Here is a 16677-nt window from a genome sequence, read left to right on the forward strand (position 1 = left end):
AAAGTGTATAGCCCCAGTTCAGTCTGGGTTTTCCAGTGTTGTTTTTACTCACTTCCCTTAGGCCAGAATGTCTGCTTTACTTTAGGGCTTTTGTTAATTATAGCTTTTACTTCTGTACTTGCTCAAAATATATTCTTTTAACTACTGTTAACAACATTATAGCAGCCTTTGTCTGTTGATTTCTGTTAATGATTTTGCATTAACTACTAATTGGACAAATACTGGTTAAAAATGTAATACTGCAGTTTTCTGTCTTGACAATTTGAATACCCTCTTTCTATATTCTCTTTGGCTGTGGGCTGTTAAAGTGATGGGTGGTCCTAGTGATTTTGCATGAGGACTCTAGATCCTTTTGGCAGAGAGATCACTTCCCCTTTTATATGGAGATCTGAATGCCAGGGTATATCCCTCATGGAGTACCTGCTAGGAGTCACTAGGTGCTCTTTTCATCCTCAGTAGTGTGCTGGCGATACATCTGTAAAATGCAAAAATAGGTTTGAGATAGGTTCAGATGTTATTTTATAATATGTAAACCATTATATAATATATGAATATTTGGTTTAGATTGTAGGCCTTCTCAAAGTGTTTTCTCCCTTTTAAAATTTTTACTTTTTTTAGTCTCAAAAGATAAGAAAGAGAAAGCTCATGTTGTAAAAGTTAGCCTCCTAATTTTGTTACTAGCTGATAGATTTTTTCAAAGTATTTCAAAATGTAGCATTTCACCTCAGTTTTATTTAAATATAATTGACATATAACACTGTATTAATTCAAGGTATACCACATAATGATTTGATATATGTATATATTGCAAAATGATTGCCACAATAAGTTGCGATAACATCCATCATCTCGAATAATTACACATTGTTCTTATGATATGAACGTTTAAGATATATTTTCTTAGCAGCTTTCAATATGCACTACACTATTGTCAACTATAGTCACCATGCTGTTCATTACATTCCCAGAACTTATTTATCTTGTAACTGAAATTCTGTATCCTTTGACCCTCTTCAGTCATTTCCACCACCCATGCCTTTGACTCCCTGGAGGAGGGCATGACAACTCACTCCAGTTTTCTTGCCTGGAGAATCCCCATGGCCAGAGGAGCCTGGCGGGCGCAGTCCATGGGGTCGCAAGAGTTGGACACGACTGAGTGACTAAGCATAGCACAGCACATGCCTTTGATTACCACCAGTCTTTTCAATACATGAACATTTCTTACTTACTTTCTAAACCATAGGAAAAAAAGTTTACTGAAAAATGAAAACATTAAAGTTTCTCTAGCAATTTTGCCCTAGGTTTTCATATACTTTTAGTAATAAACCTTTTGTTACTGAACTCATTTTTTAAAAATGAATTTTTAATTTGCCTCTAAATTATAGTGTTTTCAACAATGCAGAAATATGAAATGTTGTAATCCTCTTGTAGACAGTATCTTGCAATGTTGTCTCATCCGGTTTTTAAACTTGTTTTGTGACCTGTGAAGATAGGATTTGTGGTGAGTAAACAGAAAAACATTTTGAGAAGGTGATAAGCTAACTGTATGGAATTTCAACTAGAAACTTGTCCTCACATATCTTTCTATTTTAAAATCTGTTTTTCTGACTCTCCATAAAAGTCATGTATGCTATTTGGTCGTAAAGGATTATTAACTGTGTAGCTTTTTTTGTCTAGCTTTTCTCCCCCTTTTCCTGATTTATCACAAGATAATTTTGTTATAGATGGGTTGGGTTAGTCATGTTAATACTGTACTACCAGAGGCATAATTTTCTGTTTCTTAGATCATAAAAAAAAGAACTTGCATTCCTTTTTGCTGATTCTCAGTCCATATATATATATATATACCTAGACACATACACACACATATACACGTACACACACATATACACGTACACACCCATATACCTACTCAGTTACACACACATAAATACATTTGCACATGTCCGGTCACAATTTGACATGTGTCATATTTTATCCTGAGCATCTGATAGCAGGAGATCTGCTCACTGTCCAAACTATCTAGAATGAATTTAAACTAGGATGATTGTTTCTTCATGGAATAATGGGAATACACAGCTGATAGAGGTTAAGAAAGATTACTAAAGCTTAATATATAAATACATTATAATTAAGGAGCAGTTTTGGGTACAAGTCTAGATGAATTTGTCTAATATAGATGACTGATATTTCCTGATTGTTGAGAATAAATATCTTTGGTTAGATTTAAGACTAATATTGTCCCTCTTATTTTGAGCCATAGTTTAGTAATTAAACTTGGATCTCTATTCATACTTAGGATGGTGAAATCAGGACTTGAAAAATATGATACATTGTTTTATATTTTATGTAGAAATGCGGACATCTTTGTTATTATTGTTTGTTATATTTTTACATTCCTGTCATTGTAGAAAACAGAATATGATTTAATAAACTTTCATATTTATTAAATTCCCCTTATATAGGTTAAATTCTAAATTTAACTTTTGAACTCTTTCAGGCCTTTTAGATGCTATTCTGGAAAAATTTTAGTAATGGATCAAAGGAAGAATGAGAGTATTGTTCCTAGTATCACTCAACTAGAAGATTTTCTTACAGAACACAATTCCAATGTTGTTTGGCTCCTTGTTGGTAAGTAGAATATATTTTCTTGTACTTTATTATTTTTTGTGTATGGATTAACAGCTGCCAGATTTTAAGCAGTAGTTCACTGAAGTTAGAAAGCTTACAGCATCATTTGTTTGTTGTTTTGGAGACAAGTATTTTAATCTTTGTTTCTATGAATATTTGCTCTGGAAACTGCTCTTGAGGGCTGTTTTCCTTAGACTGCTTCCTTGTCTGTATTAGGGGAAGTGGGATGATAAGAGAGACCTAGCTTTGCTTTTCCTGTTTCAGATCAGCTCTTCCATTTCCCATTCCAACATACACGCAAACACTTTTGTGTTACTATAAAGTGATAAATCCTCATGGTAAATGTTTTTGCCTAATTAAATCTTATCTCTTTCCTCACTCCTTATACACCTGACAGTGGAATTTTCCAGTAGTGATTTTTTTTTTTTTTGTCTTATATTCCAGAACTTTTCTAGGTGTACACAAAAAATACAAAGCAGTATATAATTAAATTGCAGAGAGAGGGAAGACTTTTGAGTGCGTGAATGAATATGAACAGATAAGGAGAAATACATCCAGTACTGAGGAGGGGAGCCATTACTGTAGCTTGTTACTGGCCAGGATGTTTCATGGAAGAACACTGTTTGATTTTAATTTTAGCATAGGAATTAGAAAAGTGCAGAGAGGAAAATAGGAAGGGTAAGATGGAGTGAGAGGGGAAAGGGAGGTAATGGTAATATTTATTGAGGAAATATTTATTAAACATCTGTGTACCATGTGCCACAGGCATTTTGCGTATGTTATCTCAGTAATGTTCACAGCAGACTTGTGAAGGTAGCCGATATTTTCCTATTAACCTGTTGGGGAATTGAGACCCATAAAAATTAAATAACTTACACAGGTTACACAGCTGTTTTTTTTCGAGTGTAGGCTTATGCTTCTTTCATGATGCTGTGTGTAGGGTTACAATAGAGGTGAAGTGTGTATAAAGGGAATTGTAATGATTTATGGTTTGTAGGTAGGATTGGCTTACCATTTAAACTTTGTTTTTTCTCCCCTAATTTGTGAACATGAACTGTTCTAAATTATCATAATGAAAACTTAAAAGTAAAATGAAGTGCAAAATGATACTATGAAATATAATTTCATAAAAACAGCATTGAAAATTATCTTTTAGTTTAATTAAAGGCAGACATCTTATATCCTGTGTGCCCCCTTTCCTATCATTTAGAATTTCTGTTTTTTTGCATGGAACATAGCTCTTTTCGTTCAGGTGAAAATAATAGCAACAACCAGGAAAACACTGAGGGGTTGTTTAATCTCTCTATTTTACTAATGGTCTTACAATATGGCAGGGCATGGAGGGGGAAGGGACATGATACACTGAAAGGGCCACAGTTCCCAAGTGGTTCCCTTTCTGAGATGAGAGCATGCTTTCTCAGCAAATACCTTTGCCTCTCTGAAGAGCCCATAGCAACTCGCTGTTCACACAGTGATTCACGGTAAAAATTAATACAGGATGACTTTGAGTTTAAAACAATATTGTATCATCAAAAGAATGGTTCAAAAGAATTGTTCTAGAAATAAATTTTATGGGCAAATCATAGCACTTGCTACCTCAAAGCTGTCAACATCAGTCTAAGCTACCCTAAGTAATGTATTTTGACTCTCAGTGACTGCTTTGTTTTAGATATGTTAACATAATTTTTTAAAAGTACAAACTTAATACAATGTTGCTAAAAGTTTACATATATTAAATTGCTTTATATTACTTTGTCTTAATCTAGAAAATAGTTATACTTTTCAAATGCATAAGTAAAAGAAAATTTATCAAAAAATGCTTTCTTATATTTTGTCATTATGTATTAATGAGCTAGGGTTTTTGGGAGGAATATTACAAATTTTATAAGTGACTATAAACTTTTCATGAAAAATGGTCAAATATAGAATAGCCTGTATTGAAGCATTTTTAATGGTGTTCTTTAAAAGTAAGTTATTGTCTTACCAATTGCAACATAATAGTATTAATATTTGGTGGCCTATTTAATATAGATATGCCTTTAAGTAGGTTAAAATTCTCCCTTCTTTCCAACAGTATTTTAAAAGCAGAGACTGTTGATTTTTTTAAAAAGCGACTTTTCTCTGATGTAAAAAAATAATCAGTTTTCTTTGTAAGTGACTGTAGCCTTTAGGAAATAGCTTAGGAATGCACTCTGAGTCTAATAATAAAGGTAGATTTTTTTCCCAGAATATTCAGAAATATGGGCTTTCTCTTCCCAGAACACTTCGTGTATGTTTAATAACTAAAACTGTACAAAGTAGTGTAAAATGAAACAGAAAAAAAGGAAAGCAGTTTTCTTGAAACATTGTTTTACTTGATCTGATTGAAGTCTGTATTTTTCTGGTGAATGACTAAAGAGAATGAATTTGAAAGGTGGGTAAAGTAGAATCAACCTCTGATTTTAAAAATTCAAGTATTGTAAGAGGACATATTACCATATGGAAGAAAATCCTCTCGTTTCTGAACATGATAAATGATCTTTTACTAACAAATTTTTATTAAAATGTTAAGGTGATCAAAAGAAAATGTATAGTGAGATCCTTTTTTTGCATTCTTTTCTTCCAACAGCTACTATTTTGTCTTGTGGATGGATTATTTATCTCACGTATTATAATTCTCGGAATGTTGGTCTTATTTTAACACTGGTTCTTAACAGGTTATACAAGCATGGCTATATTCATATTGGTAAGTCTGAGTAATTTTTTTCTTCTGTGTAATCTGGAAATTGTAAGTTTATTTTATAAACAGACAGTAGCTTTAGAAATTTACTTTTGTTTCATGAAAGTTAAACTAATCTACCTGAAATTTCTCTAATATAGTACTCTGACTAGAGTTGAACTACCATTTGGTTATCTCATTCTTATTCCTCAAAGTGTTTCTGTAGTAACCTTTTGACTTTTTTGGCTTACAAGAGATCTTCATTAAAACAATTTGAAATATCTGGACACATATAAAATATGGAACTGGATATTTCTCAAGATTCTACCATCCAAAGAAAATTTCTAATGCTTGATGAAGTTTTGCTTTTTTTAAAAAACTGATACCTAAAACATCTATAACTAAGTGGAATCATCTTGTGTACTTCATTTTGTAGATTATGTTATTAATTTAACTTGACTACTTATAAATGGGAAGTTTGCAAGTAGATAGGAGGATATATTAGAAAGTCATATTCTTTGGAAAAACCCTGAACCACTGGGAAAAAGAGGTGAGGGATCACCTAATAGAATATTTCTGATCTTCCTTAGAGTACGTCTTAGTGGTCATAAATAAAAGTTCTCTCAAACATAAATAGTCTTTCATTAATTTGAGGCAATGACTGGTTCCTGGAGTCACCGAAATTAATGGAGAAAAATGGTGAATTAGTCAGTGCTTTGGGTTCATTTAATGGCTGTGCCTAATTAAGAGAATTATTCATAGGAAGTAGCCGTTAAACTAATGTTCTCATATAATTATTTAGTAACTCAATTCATAGAAATGATATCTGTGGCACTTTTTGTTATATTTGAGGGGAAAATGACAAGATTAGTAAGGCTGTAAGGATATCATGAAAGAAGCAGGGAAAGAACATTTAATTATTGAATAAATTGAATGTGAAGATCATTTAAAGCTTTTAGGACTCTACTGTTTTTTGAAACAATTACATTAACTGCTCTTGGTTTTTTTTTCTTTTTCCTACAACAGGTTCATTTTCTTTCTCTGTTCTTTCTGGAAAAGTCATGGTTCGTGAAATCTATTACATTACAGAAGACATGTCTATTAGGTAAAAATAAATATCCATCTTAAATCTGAAATATTACAGACTTTTTTGATTATAATACTGAATTGAATATGGCTTACTTTTTCATAGTAACAATGTGGGATTTTGAAATAAAACCATAAATCAGCAATCATTTTTTTCAGTGACTCATAATGGTGAATTGATTTTTTTTTTTTAAATGTTTCTATCAGTGGATTAATTTAGCTAAGGTTTACACTGGCCAAAAATATCATATTTGAATAGCAGCCTATAGAAATGAATAATCTCATATCATCCCTAGTTTTAAAAATTGAGCATTAGATTACTTGACCATTTTTGTTGTAGAATTCATTGTGGTCATTTGTTACATAAGCAAGGATCAGGAGTGTTGATATCTCTTATCCATTATCCCCTTTTTATAGATAGTCAATTTCTAGAATAATTTAACCTTAATAGCATTTCTAGTTTTACCTTAAGAAAGAGATGAAAATTGAATATAATGAAAAATGATAGTTCATATATTCTGTCTTCTGTAAGCCTTGAAAGAAAAGCTTACTCTATTTATATGATTTTCTTAAAATTTGTTACTTGGATAAAACTTGAAGATACTAAATTAGTTGAGAAGTGCTCGAGTTTGGCAGCACTCATACCTCACTTATAACAGTAGAGGTAACTTCTTTGTGAGTCTAAAACTATTTCCAAGTTAAAAGTAAAAGTTAGGCTATAATTCCACCCTTTGGGGATGTGAAGTGATATGTGTCATTATAGAAATGAAAGAAAATCTTTAAAAGTTTTCCCTTTGAGTACTAATATCTCCCTTTCAAGATTTGGCTTTTAGTTTATATAATTTTAACTTCATTTAAAAAATATCACTTTAAAAAGAAAAAGTTTTTTCTGTTAACACTTTATTTTCCTGCTGAATGTTATTTGGTATTACAGTTTACCTAAATAGAAGAATCTAAGAGCTTTTGCAGATCTCCTTTTCCTTTCTTAATTGGAAGAGTATGAAACATCTAAGTATGCTAGTGTCTAGTTTTCTGTATTTCCCTATTATCAATTGCCTGCTTTTTATAATAACTAAGAAATGAGTTAAATAAATTGTTGCTTAAGCTTTCAATTTTGTAATTTATCTTGCTTAGAATTCAAGATGGATTTATAATTTTTCGGTGGTGGAAAATGTATAATCCAAAGCAGAAGCAACATGGTAAGTTTTCGTTTTTTCATGTGTTTGAAATCTTCAGTAATATAATCAGAGTTTTCATTTGTAGATATTGAAATGTTTCACATTTTGTAATAGATAAAAATATTTTTAAAAGCTTTGGAGTTTACAGAACTGATTTTAACATTCCTTGGCTGAAAATCCTTCAGCAGCTTTCCTCTGCATGGTTAAATTTAGTTTCCTTAGTCTATTGTTTATCTAGGGTTATTCTCAGTATGACCCTTACCCACATTTCTAGTCTTACCTCCTATTACATCTGTGGACTTAATCCCATACTGTGGTTAAAGTGGGTTCCTAGCACTCTTTGATCACTCTGCTAAGATACTTATCTTTTCAGCTTCTTTGCTTTATTCATACTTTTATGTAACATTGCAACTAATTTGCATTTATCTACTATAGTAAGGATGTGTAGAAAAGAGGAAATGCATACTCTAGACTCTCTTCTGTTTCTGCTTTTTATCATCAGAATTTTATCTCAGTATATTCTGCTCACCTGTTCATTTCACATCTCTAGGTGCTCCTGTCTGTGCCTGTAACTTTTCTTCTCTACATTAACCACACTAGTGGCCTCAAGGAGAGGAGACATTGTCTTTACTTTCTAGAATAGTAATTCGCAAACATTTTTGATCTCAGGATTTGTTACATTCTAAATAATTAAGGATTCCAACGAGCTTTTATTTATCAAGTTGAATCTTTAATATTTGCTGCATTCAAAATTAAGCCTGATCATTATAGAAACATTTTTATCATTAAAAATATCTTTAATAAATCCATTACATGTTAAAATAAATAGCACACTTTATGAAGAATAATTTTTCCAAAGCAAAAATATAGTGAGAAGACTGACATAGTTTTAAATTTTGCAAATATTTTAAATGTCTGTCCTAATGGAAGGTAATTGAATTCTCACCTCTGCTTTCATATTCATATACTTCTTATAGCCTTTAAAAAACCCCATTGTCCACTCATTTGAAAATGACTGATAAAAAGTTAAATATCTTAGTATAATAATATTATCAAAATAATTTTGAATTTTTGTTCCCCAAGAAAGGGTCTTGGGATCCCCCTAGAGGTCCCTGGACCATGCTTTGATAACTACTTTTAAGGAGAATTTAAGTGCGCCTGGGAGTGTAGGGTCAAAAGAGAATGAAACCCCTCCACCTTTTCTTAGGTATGAGGACCTGTGTTGCAGGCTCACCAGTGAGATTCTGAAATGGTGGCTGGTTCTGTATAATTTTTGAACTTTCCAATTAAATGTTGGATTGTTGTGTGTGAGCTCCCCTAGGAATCTCATCATGATGTATGCCGTTTTTTCTATGGGAAAATAGATTTAAAGTTCTGGAAGTTTTAAAACCTAGCAAAAGTTTGAGCTATCCTAAATTATTTTTAGATTTCCCTATTGTTTCACTATTGTTTAGTCTTTTTTTTTTTTTTTAACTATCATTGCCTTGCTCCCACATATCTTTCATCCCTCCTACATAATACATAATTTACTCTACCTTGAAAATGTTGGCATTAATGGGTTAGAATTTGACATCTGCAGCGTTAATGAAACCAGAATTATTAGAAAGAATAATGGGCAAGTTTCATTTCTGGAAAAAGTTTTCTAACAATTAGAGTTGTATATTAGATAATTTTGAACAGAAGCTGAGTGACTTCTTATGATAAAAGTGTTCTGTGGACCTTTGGAATAAGCTTTTTGCAGTCTCTCATCTGTGATTGAGAATGTCTCTGTGTCATTACCTGTCTTTAGTCTGTAATTTTGGAATTTGGTTGTTAAACCAACCTTTTTACCTCATTTCTTATTAGTTACTGTAAGCATTCTCACAGGCAGATGAAATGTCCTTTAGATAATATGTTAGTGCATTGGGAATCTTTTGTTTTTAAGTTTTGACTTTTTATAAATATGAAATCTGAATAAATTTAGAACTTTGAAGCACTTTCCTATACTGCTTAGGTATTGTGGAGAGAATGTTCTTGATTCTTTTTTTAATTTGACTGTTAAGTCTTAAAGGTGGTACTTAATTAAAGGTATCTTACACTTTAGAGATGGTTAAAACTCATTCCTGAGAACCAGGTTCTTTTGAGTTTAGTTCTAGTTTCTAACACATTCACTTAATTTTGGACATGCCCAGTATTTCTACCCTTGATTTAGTTTGAAAAGTCCATCTAGCTTGTGCCTTAGAGATAGATTACTCGAGAGAGTATTTTTCCTCAGCATGTCATACTTCTGTTAACCTTGCAGTCTGTGTGGTACTTGCTGTTTTGATTTAATCTTTTTTCTTTTTACAAGTTAGTTAACATAAACTTTTGAAAGCAAGGTTACAGTGGAGCCAAAACAAAAGTTCTCTTCATTTATATAGCTTGTTTGTGGTAAAACAAACTAACCCACCCTATTTGTATATTTGCATTAGAAGTTTTATTCCAGATTTTTTTTCCCCTTGGTGTTTTAAAATGATAATGTGAACTGATAAAGCTGTAGGGAAAAGGTGGGTTGAGGAGGCCCATTTGACCTAACACCACCCCACCCAATGCTTCTGACTCTGGAATTCCAAGGAACACAGAAAACAACAGATTTTTCTCAAAATCCATCATTAATTTGGAAACAACTAATGTCCCCAAAGCCGCCTCATTTTGCAGATGGAAAAATCATAAATTCCTGTAATTATAGCTGTTAAAATCAGGATAAAAACCCATATCTGCTAACTTCCAGTCTAGTGTCCCTTGTATTTGTTAAATAGCCTTGTCAAATGTGGCCCAGGAGGGTTCTTGAAGATTCTTATGTATAAATAAACACTTATCACAGCTTATGGGAGGAATGAAGGCATTTGCAGTATCCAGAGGCAACTGCAGGGTATAAACTAGGCCTACTGGGATTGCCCACTTGAGAATTTTCATTGATATGGGGGATACCATCTTAAATTGTTTATAGTCTTTTGTTTTGAAGAAAATAATTACTTCATTTTATCATGAAATGTAACATCTCCTTAAAGTGGTTTGCTGTTCACCAAAATTCTTGAATGAGGGTCAAGAATAACTGACCCAAGTTCTTTAAGAAAGAGGTAACTTTTGGTGAAAATCTTTACTTAATTTAACAGATACTTATTTTGCATTCACTTTACTGATCATTGTGCTAATCTGGAGGGGGGATAAAAAATAAAGAGTGTTATCCAAATCTATTTGGGGGAATACATGCATACAAACAATTGTAATTAAAGAAAAAAGGGAACAGTGAGTGTGTGTTGAGGAAAAACAGTGAACCATCCTCAGAGTTACCAACTTTGATATGGACCCCTTGGTGTGGTCCCAGCAAATTCATGGTTTGATGGTGTTTAAAGTTCTATTTGTCAAGGAGGCAGAATGGTAGAGGGCTTCCCAGGTGGTGCTAGTGGTAAAGAACCTGCTTGCCAATGCAGGAGACGTAAGAGACCTGAGTTCGATCTTGGGTTGGGAAAATTCCCTGGAGGAGGAAATGGCAGCTCACTCCAGTATTCTTGCTTGGAGTATCCCTTGGACAGAGGAGCCTGGTGGGCTACAGTCCATAGGGTCCCAAAGAGTCGGGACGCAACTAAAGTGACTTAGCACGCATGCACACACACACAGAGAATGGTAAAGCTGTTGTGAAAGTTCCATCTCTTAAGTAGCATGCTTGGTGATAACAGTGAATAGGATTGCGTCAGGCATAGGTGGAGTGGAAGGGAGGGTAGCTCAGATAGAATAACTGGTCTGACCAATGGCATTGAGGCTGGAAAACAGATGTTTTTAGGAATTAACAACTTCATATGGTGGTAAATATAACATAAAGGAATAATAGGGGATAAGATGGAAGCTATGTAATGGAGGATGTTGAACACTGGGAAGCCACTGCCATGAAAGGTTTTGGGGCAGGGGAGTGACATGAACTTAGCTTATTTCAAAGACTATAGCAAAATGTAATCACTACTTAAGATGCATAACCCCAGTCTAACATAAATTGCTCTAATATTGGTTCTTTCTTGACTGGTCCTCCTCTGTCATTTCTTTATGTCTCGGATTCTTTTTGTCACACTTAATGCTAAAGTAAATCTCTGTTTCTGCCCTCTCTGTAATTGTCCATAATGTGGAGCAGAAACATTATCATGATTTTTGGATATTTTATGTTCTTCTTAATACTGAAGAACATTTAGTGTAAATTGTTCTTTCTCATTTTTTTTATGCCAGCAGTTTGCAGTAGAAAAAAGATTTCAAAACTCAATTTTACAGTGATGTTAAAAGTTGGTAGGCTTTATCAGTTATACTTATATAATTCTAATTATTTGCTCATAGTTTTACCTACATTTGAAAATTTACATGTATGCGCTCATGAAGAGCACAACTTTGATGAATGGCCAAAGAAGTTTATCTTCCATATGCTTTTAAAATATATTCTCTGTTGTAAAGGATGACATTCTTAACAATGTGCTCATAGTCACGTAATTCAAAGGTAAAGACACAATGCCAAATAGCAGTGCAGGAATAATCAGTTTGGTCTAAGTACATTATTAGTCTGGCATGATTAAGGGGTATCGTTTAGAACATAGTGTATAGAGGAGTGAATAGGCCAGAAACTAAGCTTTTGATAAAAAGTTGTACAATATTGTAGAAGATGGGTTAAAATAGTAGGCTGTATTCAATAATATGACCTTACAGTCTGGTTATTATTTCTTGCTTATAAAGGGCAGATCCATGTGCTTTGATAGTTAACCAAGAGGAAGTAGAGATGATTGATGTTTCTTTGTGGAAAATTTAGAAGCCTAACTGGGGCATGTGTCTGAGTAGATATATGGCCACTAGCCGTCTAAGGAGACAGGCCCCTTCTGTGAGCAGGGTCAAGATTTTCATTAGGAAGTTTTAGAATTCCTCTGTTAGGAGAAAAGAAGAGTGTCAAGTTCAAAACTACTATTCCATAGAGCTTGGTTGAGATAATTTAGGCCAGGAGCAGATTTAAAGTTGTTACCTGTCCAGTGTAACTCTTTACAAAAGAGAAAAAAATAATACATCTGATTTGTTTACCATAGAATTTGTTGTAAAATATTTCCTAAGTCATGAACTAGTGGTCTGTTATAGATGGTTGTTGACTAAACACCATTTAATGAGGATATCAGTCAAAAATCTTTATTTTGAGGATACTTAATTTTAAGGGATTCTTTTGGGAAACAAATAGCAGGACCAATTACCTCTTAATATATGGTGATATATTGTTTAAATTCATACTAGTCTGATTAGCTAGACATGCATTCTTCTTATCCAGAGGAATTCTTAGATTATTAAGGAGTGGAAAGGTGATGGTAAAGTATGTCCCTATTATTTTGTTGCTTAGAAGTTTTAGCCTAATATAATCTAGTACTGTTAAATTTGTAGCATCTAAATCTTGTTTGTTAAATACATAAAGGAAATGAAAACCCCTGAACAATTTTTAAAAGGTCAGTAGACTTAATTCTGAGTATATTACAAGGCCTTGGTAGCACTTCTGTACTTTAGATTTTTTAGTACAAATGACATGTGTTGCAATTATGTAATTAAGTAGTGCCTTTTTCCTGATTTTCCTTTGGAAAATAAGAAGTCTCAATTAGCTGTTTGTTCAGGAGACTTACACTGTTCTACATGAACTTTTTTCCTCCATAAATTAACTGCTTGTTAAGAGCCTTTTATGTCTATACTTAAATCTATTGAGTGATGCTTACTCCTTGGAAGGAAAGCTATGACAAAACTAGACAGTGTATTAAAAAGCAGAGACATCACTTTTCCAAGAAAGACCCGTATAGTCTAAGCCATGATTTTTCCAGTAATCATATGCGGATGTGAGTGTTGGACCATAGAGAAGTTTCAGTGCTGAAGAATTGATGCTTTTCACATTGGAAAAGACACTTGAGAGTCCCTTGGACAGTAAGGAGATCAAACTGGTCAATCCTAAAGGAAATTAACCCTGAATATTCATCAGACTGATGCTAAAACTGAAGCTCTGATGCGAACAGCCCACTCATTGGAAAAGACCATGATGCTGGGAAAGGTTGAGGGCAGGAAGAGAAGAGGGTGACAGAGGACAATATAGTTAGGTAGCATCACTGACTCAATAGACATGAGTTTGAGCAAACTCTGGGAGGTAGTGGAGGACTGAGGAGCCTGGTGTGCAACAGTCCTTGGGGTCGCAAAGAGTCAGACACAACTTAGCGACTGAATAACAATGAACAACTTTATTAACAAATGAATTTGAGAAGCTCATTATATGAATGTTAGATAACAAGAAGTGTGAGAAGATTTCTGCCTTTAACGGTAGAACATTATTAATGTAGAGAGATTTAAAAGAACCAGTTGATTATACCTTTCTTAAATTATGTTTTTATTAAAATTTTCTGTTTGACTCCAAGTGTCATCAGAATGAATGAAACCTAAAAACTGCTTTTAAAATTTCCAGGAGAGATAAATGTCAGTGAGAAATCTAGTATTACCAGAATTTAACAATTAATACTGCATTTAAGGTATGACTCTTGATCAGTTTTTTGTAAAATGCAAAGAAATACCTGGACCCATTTGATACATTTTTGTTTTCAGGGATTAATAACATTTTTGCTTTTGAAATAACCATTGTATTTATTGATAAAATTGATAAGTAATTTTATTTTGTGTTTAAGAACCAGTATTTAGAGACCTGGATTTTAGTCTTCCTCTGAGTTATATAATCTTGGGCTCTGACTGCTAGGTTTGTTGTGAGGATTAAAAGAAATTCTATGAGTAAAGTGCCTAGAACAGTACCTGGAACATAGCAACTGTTCAGTAGAGATGAACTGTTTTTATTATTATGATGAACATTATATCACACTATGAAATGAAAGATTATTTAAAAAGAAGAAGATTTGTTATAAATCAATATGACTAGTAAGAATTTGACCTGCTAAGGCAAGGGAACTAGTATTTATGCTGTAATCATCCTACAGGTAGGTAGAGGTATTCTCATTTTATAGAGAGAATGAGGCTAAGGGTGGTTAATGTACTGCCTTAGATCATAATATTTGTAAACAGTGTTACAGGAATTCAGTCTTACATCCTTTCTACTGTTTATTTACTGTCGTTTTCTAATTCCTGGAGAATCTAGTGTAGGTTTTCCCAACTTTTTTTTTCCGCAAAGAAGCTGTATATGTGTGTTGCTGAAATTCGGCCTCTGTACACTGGTGCTGGATTAAATCTCAGAGTCAGAGTTTTGGATGAAGTAGAGAGAAGTAATTTCATTGCTTTGCCAGGCTAGGGGGTCTAATGCCCTCAAGACTTGTGTGTCCCACCTTAGAGAGAGTCTTATAGTGTTCAAAGGGCAGGGCGTGATCAGCTCACAGACATTCTTCTCATTGGTTGGTGGTGGAGTAATGGGAAGTCAGCGTCATCACCCTTCTGGTTCCAGCTGGTCTGTGGTCTGTGTACTAGTGGACAGCATACAGTTAACTTCTTCCGCCTTATAGGGGTTTCAGTATCTGCAGAACAGTTCAGAGGACATGGCTCAGAATATTATGTGTAGCCCTTGAAGAAGAACTAAAGGTCCTTGACTTTGTGTAATGGCTAAACTGTTATTTTGTCTTGCTTGACTGTTTTAATACAGTTATATCTTTTATTTGAGATTATTATTAATATTTGAGTCTATAGTTCATGAAATCTTTTAGTATTGTATAGTTTTAAAGTCACAGTTTCTATGATACACAAGTTCCAATACTAGTGTGATGTTTTAATGCATTATAACTTGAACATTTTACTATTGATATTTTAGTATACACTTATGGCTATATTGGTGTAAAGTTTTACTCTGTAAGAGGCATTGTGCTCTTCTTAGCATAAAATCTTTTTGATATTATACAACTGGGATGTAGAAATTCAGATTGTTTTGGAATGCCAAGCTGAAATACTATAGTGACATCAGCTTTTTTTCTTTGTTTTGTCAATGTTTTATTACTTTTAAAATATAATTCCCTTTTATCATAGAATTCTATTTTAAAATAAATAATTTGAGTTACTTTAGCTGTGGAAAAGGATTTGACTTAAAACTTTAAAGTTTTTAAAAAGTTGACTGAAAACTTTTTTTTTTTTTTTTTTTATTGATATCTTTAGATCCAAAAGCAGAAACTAGGTTATACATCACAGTCAATGACTTTGAATTTCATGTCTATAATCGTTCGGATCTTTATGGACATCTTCAAGAATTGTTTGGTTTGGAGCCAACAATAATTCCACCTAAGAAAGAAGATGATAAAACACGAGAAAATGGAAGAACAAGAACCCAGTCCAAAATTGAAAGGTTGATGTCACACTTGAATTTTATTAATCTCCAACATTTAAACATCTGCTTTTATTAGAGTATTATTAACACTGTTTACCTAAACACAGCCTAATCTTTCTTTGTAGATTAACTAAAAATTTTATTCTCATAAATAATTATAAAATTATTTAAAAATTTTATAGAATAGTGTAAAAAAGATTAAATCTCAGCTTAAGCTGTCCAGTCTGCTCTGCTTACCAGTTCTATTTCTCCCATGCTGATAACTACTGCTATCAATTTGTTTTTTAGTCTTTTAAATATACACACATGAGTCTAAACGTTATTTTTCATACAAAGTTAAAAGCACGTTGTATTTCCTTCCTGACCACTTGCCCAGTCCCCATCTCTTCGAGAGAGAAAAGCTTCAGCTAAATTATTTCATCTGATTGATGACTGTCATTTATAACTTTATTGCTACTTCTGTCTTAGGTATTCCTTTGGAAAGGTGTATGGATTCATTACATATTCTAATGTATTATCTACAGATTGTAAGATAAAGTCAAGCATGTATCTGCTGATACTTTTTAAGTTGACCTGTCTTTATACTTAGAAATGTCTCTTAATAGTAGGCTTCCCTGGTGGCTAAGATGGTAAAGACTGTCCTGCAATGCAGGATCCCTGGGTCAGGAAGATCCCCTGGAGAAGGAACTGGCAATTCACTCCAGTAATCTTGCCTGGAGAATTCCATGAACAGAGGAGCCTGGCAGGCTACAGTCCATGGGATTGCAAAG

The 16677-nt window shown here is 33.2% G+C and overlaps 1 protein-coding gene across 1 annotated transcript in view; it reads left to right on the forward strand.

The window, feature by feature from the left end:
• Positions 1–16677, forward strand: part of BLTP1 (bridge-like lipid transfer protein family member 1) — a 382818-nt gene that overhangs the window by 203161 nt on the left and 162980 nt on the right. Inside the window, exons 9-13 of the mRNA XM_081544847.1 lie at positions 2501–2631; positions 5240–5356; positions 6356–6434; positions 7550–7614; positions 15739–15925. Of these exons, the coding sequence (XP_081400973.1) occupies positions 2501–2631; positions 5240–5356; positions 6356–6434; positions 7550–7614; positions 15739–15925 (579 nt within the window). The remainder of the gene's footprint in view (positions 1–2500; positions 2632–5239; positions 5357–6355; positions 6435–7549; positions 7615–15738; positions 15926–16677) is intronic.

The sequence above is a fragment of the Giraffa tippelskirchi genome, chromosome 11, assembly GCF_054371585.1.
Source record: "Giraffa tippelskirchi isolate mGirTip1 chromosome 11, T2T-mGirTip1v1.2.pri, whole genome shotgun sequence".
Taxonomy (NCBI): Eukaryota; Metazoa; Chordata; class Mammalia; order Artiodactyla; family Giraffidae; genus Giraffa; species Giraffa tippelskirchi.